At 39.6% G+C, this 13,472-nt stretch overlaps 2 protein-coding genes across 8 annotated transcripts in view; both read left to right on the plus strand.

The window, feature by feature from the left end:
* The window catches only part of CSDE1 (cold shock domain containing E1), a 39,387-nt gene extending 37,316 nt beyond the window's left edge, over positions 1 to 2,071 (plus strand). For all 7 annotated transcript variants that reach the window (XM_066353577.1, XM_066353572.1, XM_066353576.1 and 4 more), the window contains 2 exons: positions 268 to 400; positions 779 to 2,071. In XM_066353577.1, coding sequence (XP_066209674.1) covers positions 268 to 400; positions 779 to 826 — 181 coding nt within the window. In that variant the 3' untranslated portion in view covers positions 827 to 2,071. The remainder of the gene's footprint in view (positions 1 to 267; positions 401 to 778) is intronic.
* A 116-nt stretch (positions 2,072 to 2,187) lies between these two features.
* On the plus strand, positions 2,188 to 12,713 carry NRAS (NRAS proto-oncogene, GTPase). Its single transcript, XM_066352443.1, has 7 exons — positions 2,188 to 2,324; positions 2,806 to 2,933; positions 4,993 to 5,171; positions 7,714 to 7,873; positions 8,442 to 8,565; positions 9,154 to 9,195; positions 9,299 to 12,713. Exons 2-5 carry the CDS (start codon positions 2,823 to 2,825, stop codon positions 8,559 to 8,561), a joined length of 570 nt encoding a protein of 189 aa, XP_066208540.1. The 5' UTR covers positions 2,188 to 2,324; positions 2,806 to 2,822; the 3' UTR covers positions 8,562 to 8,565; positions 9,154 to 9,195; positions 9,299 to 12,713.
* The last annotated feature ends 759 nt before the right edge of the window (positions 12,714 to 13,472 follow it).

A 13,472-nucleotide genomic window follows, 5' to 3' on the forward strand; every position in this document is an offset into this window, starting at 1 on the left:
AACTTGTCTTTCTGGTTGCAGACCAGTCTAGGGATGACCCTCACCCAATTGATTCTCCTAGCTCCAATGTAGTAATAAACCTTGAGTTGGGAATAAAAACATAAACTTGTTTGTCCTGTCTTGCAAGGTAGCTGGCTATGTAAGGCAAGAGTCCTCCCCTCATTAAAACTGAGTCATTGGGGTAGTTAGGTGGAAGACACACTCCTTCAAGCAATTGCTTTCTTCCCACCAAGTGTTGCTGCTTCTCACTTCTTGACTTTTTTACAGTGAGGGCCCCAAGGCTGTTGCAGCTCCACGACCTGATAGGTTGGTCAATCGCTTAAAGAACAGCTCCCTGGATGATGCCAGTGCTCCTCGCCTAATGGTTCTTCGTCAGCCAAGGGGACCAGATAACTCAATGGTAGGAGGTCATACAAGGTTGTAGGGGTTATGGGTAGGGAAACTGCCAGACCACCATAATACTTGAGGTCCTATTTCCACATATCTCATAGAGCTTAAGGAACATCAGTATTGCTTATAAATAGGGCTCCCTACTCACTGGTTCAGCACCCAGCATAATGGTTGCTAATCATTAAGAAGCCCATTTCTTAGTGTTCCTGATCCTTAGAACATAGTTTTAGGTAATTGCTCAGGAGAGGTTACTATAGATTCCTCTGGGAAAGAATTGGTAGTTGTTAAGATGATTAAAAGTAATGTGTTTGTAATCCATTTTGAAATTGTGAATATGCTGTGATTGTCATACATTCAAGTCATTAACTGCAACTTTATTTTTTCACAGGGATTTGGTACAGAAAGAAAGATCCGTCAGGCTGGTGTCATTGACTAACCACATCCACAAAGCACATCATTAATTCATTATGATCAAGTTGGGGAGATTCTGGTGAAGGGTTCTGAATATCTCCCTATTCATCCCTCCCCAAAATCTGGAATACTTATTCTCTTGAGCTATTACACCAGTTTTAACACCTTCCTCGTGTTATGTTTAAAAAAAAATAAATAAATTTAAGAAAACCATTTTAAAATTATGCACAGTTGCAGCCTGGAAAACTTAAGGTGGCGCCTTGTAGTATCAATTTTAGGAGCTTTATTTGGTGCATTTAACGCAACTGGTAATTGCAAAATCCACTTGCCCATGTAAGTGAAAAATAGACTGTTACCTTGTTGGCCCTATGAAATTCTGCACTTGATATTTAGTATATATTCTACCTTCATTACTTCTGGCAAGATATCCTGCCTTAGCACTCAGTTACATTATTTTCCTTTTCTTTCCTCTTCATTATGCTTTAATTCTGAGGACCATATGAGGGTAGACTCTTAAAAATTACAAAAATTTGTATAAGCAAAGCATTTCCTGAAGTTGATGGCCAAATGTTAAAATGTTGTTTTTCATATCATTTATAATCGAGTCACAGTCCACTTAACATAGTTTGGTTAGATTTCAATGAAAATTATCTTCCAGAGTAGTTATTTTTTTCCCCCCTGGGATGGGGTGGGGGTGGGGGGATAAATTTACTATTAGTATGTATGGTGCAGAATTTCATGCAAATGAGGTGTGCCAGCAGTGTGGTAATTTAAACATATTTAAACAAAAAGACAAATGCACAAACTTGCTGCTGCTTAGATCACTGCAGCTTCTAGGACCCAGTTTCTTTTACTGATTTAAAACAAAACAAAACAAAAAAATAATAAAAAAGTTGTGCCTGAAATGAATCTTGTTTTTTTTATAAGCCTGGTTCCTGTGTCCTGTAAAATACAGGCACGTGACCGTTGGTGTAGCTTCTGTTCAACTTTATATCACAGGAATGGATTGGTCTCATTTCTTGGCCCTCATCTTGAATTGGCCACATAGAGGGCCCCTGGCCAGTGGACTGAAGGCTTTGTCTAAGATGACATGGGTCAGCTCAGGGGATGGGGGAGGGTGCTTTTATCTTCCCCTTTGTCGTTTGAGGTTTTGATCTCTGGGTAGAGGCCATTTATCTTTGTAAACACAAAACATTTTTGCTTTCTCCACTTTTATGTTAATGGCGAAAGAATGGAAGCGAATAAAGTTTTACTGATTTTTGAGACACCAGCACTAGCGCTTTCATTATTGAAACGTCCTGAGTGGGAGGGGCCGGTGTGGGTGCGGCCTGCTGATTGACCAGTGTCGAGGCCCACGTGGCCAGGGCGGGGACAGGGCGCCCCAGGCGCCGACTGATTACGTAGCGGGCGGGGCCGGAAGTGCCGCTCCCTGGTGGGGGCTGTTCATGGCGGTTCCGGGGTCTCCAACATTTTTCCTGGTGGTGATTCTAGATCTGTTCGCAGCGGGGGCGCTGGAGCTTGAGGTAAGGCTCTGGCGTGCGTAGCGTTGGGCTTTGGAACAGACGCGTCTGGTTGTTGCCAGGAATGGAGCGGAATGTGCGACCTAGAGACAAAGGCCCTGGGCGGGGGCCCTTGGTTTTGAGTCCTACGGTAGAAATTTTTGGAGACAGGCGGGGGAATATGAAGAGGGATCGGCCTGGAGGCAGTGCCCCGGAGCTGAGAAGCCTTGCGGGAGGAGCAGAAAGGGGGTTTTCTTTACCTTAGGTCAAGGGTGGGGCCCAAGGAGTTGAAAATAGATGAGAGTGGGGGTAACTACAAGACTTATTCAGAATTCTGAGACCCACGGTAACTGTTTTTGCATTCCTGAATCACTTTGAGAACCAAGTGGAGAGTCACGTGTATGGAACCGATACATTTCTAACTGGTTTTAGTTACTATTATAGAAAGCTTTGAAGTACTGTAGGGGTGGCTCGCCAGTTAACCCTAATTGGTGCTTTCCCACAGGTTCTTGCTGGTGTGAAATGACTGAGTACAAACTGGTGGTGGTTGGAGCAGGTGGTGTTGGGAAAAGCGCGCTGACAATCCAACTAATCCAGAACCACTTTGTAGATGAATATGATCCCACCATAGAGGTGAGGCCCAGTGGTAGTCCACTGACCCTGCTTCTTTCGGTTTACCTTTACCCATACCCTCTAGCTATTCTTTAACTAAAAGAATAATCAGGAGAGAAATTGGACATTTATTTTGGGTACTGTGTTCAGTAACCCAATAAATAAAGCTTTTCGTGTTTATGGAGAAGAATTCATTTTTTAAGTTTTCAAAACTTACAAACTCAGTGTTGAACTCTCTTAATTTCTTTATGTATGACAGCTCTAGTTTTAAAAAAAAACAGGCTATACATAGAGTGACTGTATGAATAATATAGCAGGATATAGATAAAGAATTCAGAGATAGAATATTCTGTAATTTTAATTTCTTAATTCTTTGAATCAGCCGAGACTGGGTTGGAGGAAAAAGAACATGAAATTTTCCAAGACTGTGGGTTGGAGGAGGAAGAGCGTGAGATTTTGAGTCACTGTGCCTAGGATTTCAGTCCCTGTTTGCAGTTGGTTTAGTTATGTGATATTGAGCAAATCAAATTCTCTGAACTTCAATGAATCACAAAAACCTTTAAATAAAAGGCCTTGTAATTTTATTCAATATAGGAATGTGTAACTCTAGAGATTATTTTATTTTAATCACTCTGTGGTCTTCCTATCCCCCAGCCACTGAATGTTTAATGGAAGCTAACTCTAGCCATTAAAAAATTATCCACTAGTTCCTTGCAAAAATATTTTAGACTTAACAGTTTTAGTATTAATAGAACCTTTTAAATATTTTTCAGTTTTAATTATTGCAGGGTAATTTACATACAGTAAACTATATAAGTGTTATATTTACAGCTCAGTGACTTTTTAAATTTGTATATACTTAATAATAACCGCTAGTCAGATTAAAAATACACACTATTTCCTATGCCCCAGAGAGTTCTCAAATGCCCTTTCCAGTCAGTAACTCCCTTACCCTGCCAGGAAATAACTACTTCTCTGACTTCTGTTAATCATAAAACAGTTTGACTGAAACCTATCTTGATCATTTTCATTTTGCTCATCTCCTCAGCAGAGTCACTTACCATATTTTATGCTCTAAGAAGTTTTGGTGACGTGAATTCTGTATTAATTTGAAAGTATGGTCCAACAATGAAGTAAGTTACAGTGGATCTAACCGGCTGGGGAAACTAAGTTGAATTCTGTTTCTGGAGCCAGATCTTTTACTAAGTGTAATGAGGTTATTTCATTTCCCTTGACTTCCCAGAACATAAGTATTAAAATACAAGTAGAGAGCCTGACCTGTGGTGGCGCAGTGGATAAAGCATCAACCTGCAATGCTGAGGTCGCCAGTTTGAAATCCGGCACTTGTCTAGTTAAGGCACATAAGGGAGTTGATGCTTCCTGCTCCTCCCCCCTTCTCTCTCTCTAAAAACATGAGTAAATAAAATCTAAAAAAATAAAATACAAGTAAAAATTTTGCCTTTGAGCCAAATTGAAAGTATTTTTATATATGACCTATTCATCTGTCTTCCTGGAGAATTAATTATATCTGTACCTTGTTTGTAACCTTTAGGAAATTGATTGAGGAATATTTCTCAGAGGTACAATCTGTCATGATGAGAAGAAATACTTTGGTATTATGACTTTGTCTGAAATAAAAAGTATTTGTGTTTAGTCATAAACAGAAGTGACCCTGTAACTGAAGCCAGATTATAATTGATTGGAGATATGTTTAGAATTTTCAGTGTACAGTAAACAAATAAGAAAAGTTCAGTTTATACCTTAATAAATAAAATACACTGTGATTAATCTCTAGTCAAACCACATTAGAGCTGCCTTTTGAATTACCACATTTTTTCATCTTTTCCAGGAGCAGAATGTTCACATTTTCCTTTCTTGCAGGCATGTAGGAATTGGCGCTTTTTTTCCTAGGAAGACATTACATTAAGTACTTTCTGTTTGTGATGACATTCTAGCAGTTTGAGGGACAAACCAGAGACAGAAGTGAACTTGGGTAGGAGCTTATTTAACGTTGGCAATAGCGTTGCATTCCCTGTGGTGTTTAATAAAAGTGTCATCTCCCTTTCGCCCCGCCCCCTAGGATTCTTACCGAAAACAGGTGGTTATAGATGGTGAAACCTGCCTGTTGGACATACTGGATACAGCTGGACAAGAGGAGTATAGTGCCATGAGAGACCAATACATGAGGACAGGCGAAGGCTTCCTCTGTGTATTTGCCATCAATAATAGCAAGTCATTTGCAGATATTAACCTCTACAGGTACTAGGAGCATTATTTGTTCTGAAAGGATGATCTTTAAATGTGTTCTGAAGCTTTGTTGGGGGATTAGGCTGCCACTTTTTAAATTATGAGAAGAGTTGCTTTTAGGTTGTTTGACATTGAGAATGTGGGGTTAATGCTGGAATTTATATAATAAACTATGACTAGACCATGTTATAGTATATCGATGAAGCTTGCTTATGGGAGTGATTCAGAACTAGAGGTGTTTTTAGATCATAAAGGAATTTCAGAGAGGAAAGCATCTGAGAGACATCCTTCAGTAAGTAACAGAGATGATGATAGGAAAACCAATGGGGAGCAGATAAAGAGGAAAGCCGGGCAAAAGGCTGTAAAGACAATCTCTGTAAAACCATAAAGTTTCAAAGCTCGATTGGACCAAAAAAAAGAAAGAACAACATTCTGATTTTATAAAATCAGAAATAGGTAGAGTTCAGAAGGTGGTTTATTAAGCTTTTGGACAAAAAATCCAGGGCTCCTTTTCTTAGCTCCATGTTCTTTAAGCAGTATAATGGAACAGTTAAGAATACAGATGTTTAGCTAGACCAGGTGGTGGCACCATGGATAGAGCGTCGGACTGGGATGCAGAGGACCCAGGTTCGAAACCCCGAGGTAGCCAGCCTGAGTGCAGGGTCGCTGGCTTGAGCATGGGATCATAGACATGACCCGTGGTCACTGGCTTGAAGGCTAAGGTTGCTGGCTTAAGCCCAAGGTTGCTGGCTTGAGCAAGGGGTCATTGCTCTGCTGCAGCCCCCCACCTCACCCCCCATCAAGGCACATATGAGAAAGCAATCAATGAACAACTAAGGACACTAGGGAGTCGCAACAAAGAATTGATGCCTCTTATCTCTCTCCCTTCCTTCCTGTCTATCCCTATCTGTGCCTCAGTTTTCTTATCTAATACAGAGATTGTAGTACCTACCAAGAGTTGTGAAAATTGAACAAATTAATATGTAAATCACTCAGAGCAGTGCCTAGCAGGGAGCAGGGCCTATGCAAGTGTTCTGTCTACAGCCTTGAGTCCTGGCTTCTACCCCATCCATGTGAAGAAGTCTGCTCACAGAAACAAACTAATTGGTTTTTTGGGTTTTTTTGTTGTTGTTGTTTTCTCTCCCAAACCGACTCTACTTTCCACTTCCTCTGGAAATAATAGCAGTACTTAATAATATGCCTAGCAGTTGGCAAGCACTTGATATTTGCTAAATTTCTAGAAGTCATTTTTCTTTTGAGGCTGTCATATTCCTTAACATAGGCTACATCACCCCCAGTTGTAATGCATTTCAGATCCATGGCTGTGTGTGTGATCCCAGGGTAGAGCCTAAGGCGGTATTGTGCAGTGTGTGGTCATTTCAATTAATTAAAATGAAATAAAATTGAAAAATTAGTTCCTTGGCCAGCTGAGCCACTGACTTTTTCAGTGTTCAGTAGCAACATGTGACTAGTAGATTCAGTTGGACATCACAGATACAGAACATTGCCATCATTGTGAGAAGTTCTGTTGGACAGTGTTGGTTAAGAGAACCCAGAGCAGTAATTGCCAAACTCCTCTGTGGTATGTCTTAAGTGTCACTAAAGGGACTGCTGTCAGTGGGGGATTTCAGATCATTTAGATTCCCTTTAATAAGAGCAGTTCCGGTGTTTTCCATCTTATATCTTAGACTCCCAGTATAATTTCATTTGAAGGCAATGTTTGGACACTACCCATCTAGAGAAGTGGATAGACTATCTTCCATTAAATACCATCGCTGTCAAGGGAACCTCAAAAAGTTATTTAGAGGCCGTGAACTTTACATTTTGTACTTTGGACCTTAATCTAGAGCAGGGGTCTCAAACTCGCGGCCCGCCGAACAATTTTGTGCGGCCCGCAGACTAATCCACGAAGTTCAAAATATTTTGGATAAAATTAAGTAAGCCTAGGAGCCTACTTGTATTTTTCATTTCTCTAGCATCCTAGCTAGATATTAGCTTAGTTAACAGCAGTTGTGATGCGAACTACAGTTTCTGGTCGTTTTGTGACACTGAGTAAACTGCATGTACGAATGTGCTTGTACTGACTTTTTTTGTTGTTTTTGTTTTTGTTTTTTGTTTTCAACTGCAGTGAGAAAAGTGTTGCATAACAGTTGCCTTTTGTAGACCTAGTGCGGCCCGCCAAACGGCTGTGATCTTGCTCTGCGGCCCACATGCTGAGTTGAGTTTGAGACCCCTGATCTAGAGTGTGACTCAGTTGCTAATTAAACCCAGAGTCAAGCTCTTTGGAGAATCAAGGAGCCTAACAAAGACATATGTCAAGGTAGACTCTCCATAGATTTCCACTGGAAGATGCACTGGTACCTGGCTTCCCTGTGGCTGCTGAATCAAGTCTAAACCAGTCTCAGTATGCAAAGTCTTTTATAAGTAGTAAGGGAAAAAGTGAAACTCACTTGTAGAAGCTAATTGGGCTAGATAAAATTTGCAAAGTTTCTTTTTGCCCTGGCTGTTTATTCCTTTCAAATAGCTTATTCTTATAACATATTCCCTTTTTCAGGGAACAGATTAAACGAGTAAAGGACTCAGATGATGTACCGATGGTGCTAGTAGGAAATAAATGTGATTTGCCAACAAGGACAGTTGACACAAAACAAGCCCACGAGCTGGCCAAGAGTTATGGGATTCCATTCATTGAAACCTCAGCCAAGACCAGACAGGTATAGTCCAGCTTCCGGCATCTGGCAAGGGTTTGTTTAAAGCAGAAAAGTCTGATTGATGGACTCTTTGCTAGAGATGTGATCCACATTTTTTGTTGTTAGGGATTTTTAGTAGTGTTCTATTTTAAACTTCAGTATAAACAGCAAGTGAAATTGTTAATATTCTGGTGTGGCATTTTTACTCCCGTATTAATATGCACAAATATTACTAAAATGAAGTTCCTTGATTAAAGATACTTGTAAGCATTAGTCTTTTCTCCATTAACACCAGTCACTGTTTACAGTTTAATTTCTTCTAAATGAAATCTTTAAATCTGATAGTTCCTGTATGTCCCACGTTACCAATTTTCCTTTGCTTGCATGTTGTTTTTATAAAATGTTCCCTTTGTCTATCAGCCCGTTAATGTGATTCCATAGGAATGCTAAATGTAATGTCCTCATTCAAAACCACCCTATTTTATCAGCTAGTGATTTAATACTGAGAATTCTAAATCCACACAAAGACGTGAGAGAGAGCTTATGACGTGGATTGTGTCTGTTAGGCTTTCTTTGTCATTTTCTTCTCTAGGGTGTTGAAGATGCCTTTTACACACTGGTAAGAGAAATACGTCAGTACCGAATGAAAAAACTCAACAGCAGTGATGATGGGACTCAAGGTTGCATGGGGTTGCCGTGTGTGGTGATGTAACAAGGTGAGCCTGTGGTCTCTTGACATAATTATAAATCGGGCAATTTGGAGGAGTGTTGCTATTATTCTTTTTTTGTATGTTATTTACCTGAGAATTTCTTCTTACTTACAACTGCAAAATGTGTCCGTGATGGTGCCCTTCCCAAGATTACTGAAGTCTAAACTATTTTAAAAACATTTAATTATTTTATAGACACTGTTACATTTTTGATAATATTAGAAGTTAGAAGACTTTGTTAAGTGTATGAATACCATACATTCTTGGCACTGACTAGGAGTTTGAAGAATCGGTACATCAAAACTAGGTGATGGCCTGACCTGTGGTGGCGCAGTGGATAAAGCGTCGACCTGGAAATGCTGAGGTCGCCGGTTCGAAATCCTGGGCTTGCCTGGTCAAGGCACATATGGGAGTTGATGCTTCCAGCTCCTCCCCCCTATCTCTCTCTCCTCTCTCTCTCTCTCTCTCTCTCTCTCTCTCTCTCCCCCTCTCTCTCCTTTCTAAAATGAATAAATAAAAAAAATAAAAAAAATTAAAAAAAAAAAAAACAAAAAACTAGGTGATGATGATATGGTGTGTCTTCTTTTCTTATAGATACTTTTAAAATTCTAGCATCAGAAAAGAGCCACTGTCAAGGTAAGGCAAGTTTGGAAGTGAATGGCTTATTCATGTTGATTTCTTCACCTGTGTTTCTTACTTTCTCCGGTGACACTTACACACACGTTCCATCTCATTGCAGCTGCACTGACACCCTGGTCCTGACTTCCCCGGAGGAGAAAGTATTCCTGTTGCTATCTTTAGTCCCACAAAGACGCTCCTGCTACTCCCCAGCTCTCAGTAGATCAGTAAGATACTCTCTATTTGAGAAGTTCTCAGAATAACTACCTCCCCACTTGGTTGTCTGACCAGAGAAATGAACCTCTTGTTACTCCCCAATGCTTTCCCACCCTGGGTACTCCCCAATCGCGCCTCCGCCACCCCTGGTTTTTCATCTGAGAAGCAATCTATGCCCTGAAACAGAGAACCAAACTGTAGACATGAAATTTTCTAGAAAACAATGTCTCGAGCTCTTAACATAGCAACTGCTGGTGATTTTTTTTCTTCTTCTTATTGGTTGAACTTGGAACTATATTGGGTTTTGGAGAACTGTCATACATTACTGTTTGGCTGAGAATATAGTTCATGTTGGCGTTTGGTTGATTTGTAATGTTATGGGCCATATTCTCTAAACTGACATCAATACAAAGGTGAAAGCAGGCTTTTGAGTCTATCCTTAGTCTTCTCGGCTTTCATGCAATGAAATCTGACTTTCACAATGAAGTGCCTTTTTCCTATACGTGGTTTATAAACGTCCTTATAATACCGCAGTGGCGTGGAGGTCTCAAAAACAATTATACATGAAAATGAATGTCTGAGATAAGCCTATCACCTGTCTGCCTTTGAGGGAAAGATACACCTATTTGATAGCCGTTGCCATTTCTTACATGTATGAAGTTGGCTTTCTTGAGACCTGTTTCTAGGTTCTCCCAAGAGAAAGATGAAACTGGAAACAATTATAAATAATTTCACTTAATTTTTTACCACTTTTCTTTTTTTGTAGGTTACTACCTATGAAATAAATGTATGTTATTTGTTTCTTCTAGCTTACTGGTAATCTAATATTCAGTGAACTTCCATCCGTATTTAAATTTCGGTTATATCAGAAAGCACTACATTTGCAGGTGTGCAAAATTGTACAAATTTGATAGTTTTTTTAATGTGATTAATGATTTTCGAGTCTCCAATATAATCTATTAGCAGGCACATTCTCAGTACAGATCATGGTATCTTAAGGATGTATGTAATCACCCTCAGTCGCCTTCTCACCCCGCCCCCTGCCCCTCACCCACAGCAACTGCAGTGTGATTATTTCAGTTGAGTGAAGCATGGTGCTAAACGGACCAGGGTCACCGTTTCAAAGCTTGAGCGAGCCAGTTAGCATCTCAGAGGGAGAAATTCTTCCACTTTTGTTCATTGCACCGGTCACCCGCCGGTGGTTTTGCCCAATGTCTGCTGTTCCTCCCGCAAGGAAAGACGAGGTCAGTTAACACAGGTCCTTTGCCATAACTGGAAGAGTGTGGTATCGCTAGGGAGGGCCCGCTTAGCAGTCTTTATACGTAAAGTAGCTAGACTTTTTTAAGCCACATGGAAACTAAATAAAGCCAATGTTTTTTCTCACGTTTTTGAGAATGCTCAGATGAAAACTTCTTTAATGTTCTTTGAAGGGTTTAAAACAAGATGTTGATTAATTAGCCAGTGCCGGCGAGAGATAAAAGCTGGCTGGTTTGTTCAGAACAAGAAGCCGCCTTTGGATGGAATTGCGGTGTGAGAAGGGAATGGAAAACAAGATGAATTGCAGTTATGAGGATTCGGAGACCTGGCTTTTCCATTTGCAAATAATATCCTGGTAATTCTAATGAAAAATAGACTTCCATACCTTTTGATAAAAGCCTAATTCCAAAATGGCCACTCTCTGTTCTGGTCTTTTAATATGTAAATACTGACTGATGCCCTCCGACTTCTAATATGAATTTTCACTTATTAAACAAGCTCCACATTGCCTTGAAGTGAATTCAGCAGAGGGGAAGAGAGCTGTATGGTGTCCAGAGCCTAGGAAACCCAGCTGTGCTCACAGCACTGCCCACACCTGGGAGCGGAAACTGCGGCCTTGTGCCCGCTGCAGACATGCTGCCCTGTAGTTTTCTTGAAGCTGGCCTGAGGCTTGTTGCCTCAGTTGTCATTGTTGTCATTGTCTTCCTCCTCCTCTTGTCTATGACTGACAGTATGATTCTTTTTCTAATGTCAAATTAGGGGAAAAGAAAACTGACTTGTGTCTCTTGCCCCCGTAGCCCGTGTATGTACGTTCCTTAGCGTTTCCTCAAGTGTGTTGGAAGCACAGAAGTATCTAAATGGGCCCAAAATTCAGACTTGAACATGTTCTTTTAATAGCTTCTTAAGAAGTTACATTTCGGTGTGAATTTTGGCACAATCGAGTGACAAAGTTACAGTTAAATGTTGAATAGCTTCAGTTAGTGTGGTATAAAATGTGGTGTTTAGAATATGTTTGTAATGACTGAAAACAATTCTAGTTTACCTCAAAATCTGCAAGTCTCTTTTCCCAAGTTAAGTGCCTGGCCAGCTGTCATAAACTACACATTGCTTTGTGTGTTTGTTTTTTAAAGGTTGCATGTTCAAGAGTGAAAACACATGTTCTGTGTAAAAGGCTACCATGCCTAATCTGTTAAGTGCTGTATTTCCTCCAACACCTTACTACAGAATGTTACTTGGTGACACAATGTACTTACTATCGATATAATCTTCACTTCAGGAGTGTAATGGGTAGACTGATTCTCAATAGGTATTTTAGCAGGCCCCACGGTTAGTGTTCAGCATCCTTGAAACTGCTGTGAATTTTTTGTCTTGACTTGAAAGCAAGAATAGAGAAACACTTTAAAGAGATACTTTGTTTTTCTCCCATTCCGGAATTGGTGAGCATAGATAGTCCCAGTTGGCTTTCCACTTGCAGTTATGAACTCTTAAGCTGGCAGCTACAACCAAGAACCAAAAAATGGTGCACTCTGCCTCTTGTAATTCCTCTCCACTAAATTACAAGAAGCAAGGATAATTAATTCGGGAAAATGTTTTGTTTGAGTGGTGTCCATAAACAAGGGACTATAACTCTTATACATTATTTTTCCTCTTTGCTGTTTCTTTAAGCAATCCAGTGTGCCACATAATTGTTTTAAGGTGTTTCCTGTAAGAATTGTTTTGAAAGTGTACTTGTTATGTGAGTAGTTGTAGGTGTATTTCAAGTATAACTGGTGATTGTTAAAAGCCTGAGTACTGACCCAAGAAGCAATTGTATGAACTCTACTCTGGAGGGAGGGGATGATGGGATGTTGTATGACTTATATTTCTGTGCCATCAAATATAGGTAAAATGACTGATTGTGCAATTCTGCTGTTGAAACGGGAACTATTGGCCTCCTTGGCCCTAAATGAAAGGGCTGATATTTTAAGTTGCCTATTTTATTGTAAATTAATTCATCCTAATTTTTTAAAATTTGGTTGAATGTTTTTCTTTTTAAATGTTTAAAAAATAAAAACTGGAACTTCTTTGCTTAGTTATTTTTTTTCCACTGAAGTGCCTTTATTGAAAGTTACTCATTTCAGACTTTGGAATATAACATTTGGACAGTGTTAGAAGATCCAAGTTTCTTGTTTTATCTCAATATAAAATGTGTCAAAGCCTGCTTTAAATGATTACTTTGGGGGTGATTCATAGCCATGAGTCACAACTATATGTCACATTCTCTCACATTAATACAAAATGCTTAAAGCTATCACTGGGAATCTTTCATTCATCTCTGCATTACTGCATAATCTACCATCTTGGTACAGTTGGAAAAGCATCAGTCTAGGAGCTGTTGAACATACATTGTAACTATAATTTTCTACTCCAGCCCATAGTCTTCTCATTTGCAAAATGGGGAAGTTGAAGGTGTATTTCAAGTATTCAATATTTCAATATTTAATAATTAATGAGACAAATTTATGAAAGGGTGATTTCAAACCTAGGCTTCTCCACCTAATACTGGAACACTGTGATTATGAGTACCCTTGGTTTATTCTACCAAAGACATTAATTTTTCCCTTAATAGGGGGGATAAGGAAGGGATCATTAATATTTGCCTGAATTAACCTTAAGGAAACCAAATTTAATAGACGAATACTATTCAATATGGGGCTACCAGAAAGAGCATAAATATATATTTTAGGTGGTAAAATGCATATGAAAAAGAAACAATCATGGACTTCGTGTATCTAAAACATTTCCCCCTTAAATCAATCACCTGTGCTTCATGTCTGATAGTT

The sequence above is a fragment of the Saccopteryx leptura genome, chromosome 11 (assembly GCF_036850995.1).
Source record: "Saccopteryx leptura isolate mSacLep1 chromosome 11, mSacLep1_pri_phased_curated, whole genome shotgun sequence".
Lineage (NCBI taxonomy): Eukaryota > Metazoa > Chordata > Mammalia > Chiroptera > Emballonuridae > Saccopteryx > Saccopteryx leptura.

What these genes read in the sequence shown, in the direction of transcription:
- NRAS (XM_066352443.1), top strand. Translation starts at nt 2,823, where the DNA reads ATGACTGAGTACAAACTGGTGGTGGTTGGAGCAGGTGGTGTTGGGAAA. An exon ending in AATATGATCCCACCATAGAG is followed by an intron (nt 2,934 to 4,992) that starts GTGAGGCCCAGT and finishes CCCGCCCCCTAG; the next exon opens with GATTCTTACCGAAAACAGGT. An exon ending in GCAGATATTAACCTCTACAG is followed by an intron (nt 5,172 to 7,713) that starts GTACTAGGAGCA and finishes TCCCTTTTTCAG; the next exon opens with GGAACAGATTAAACGAGTAA.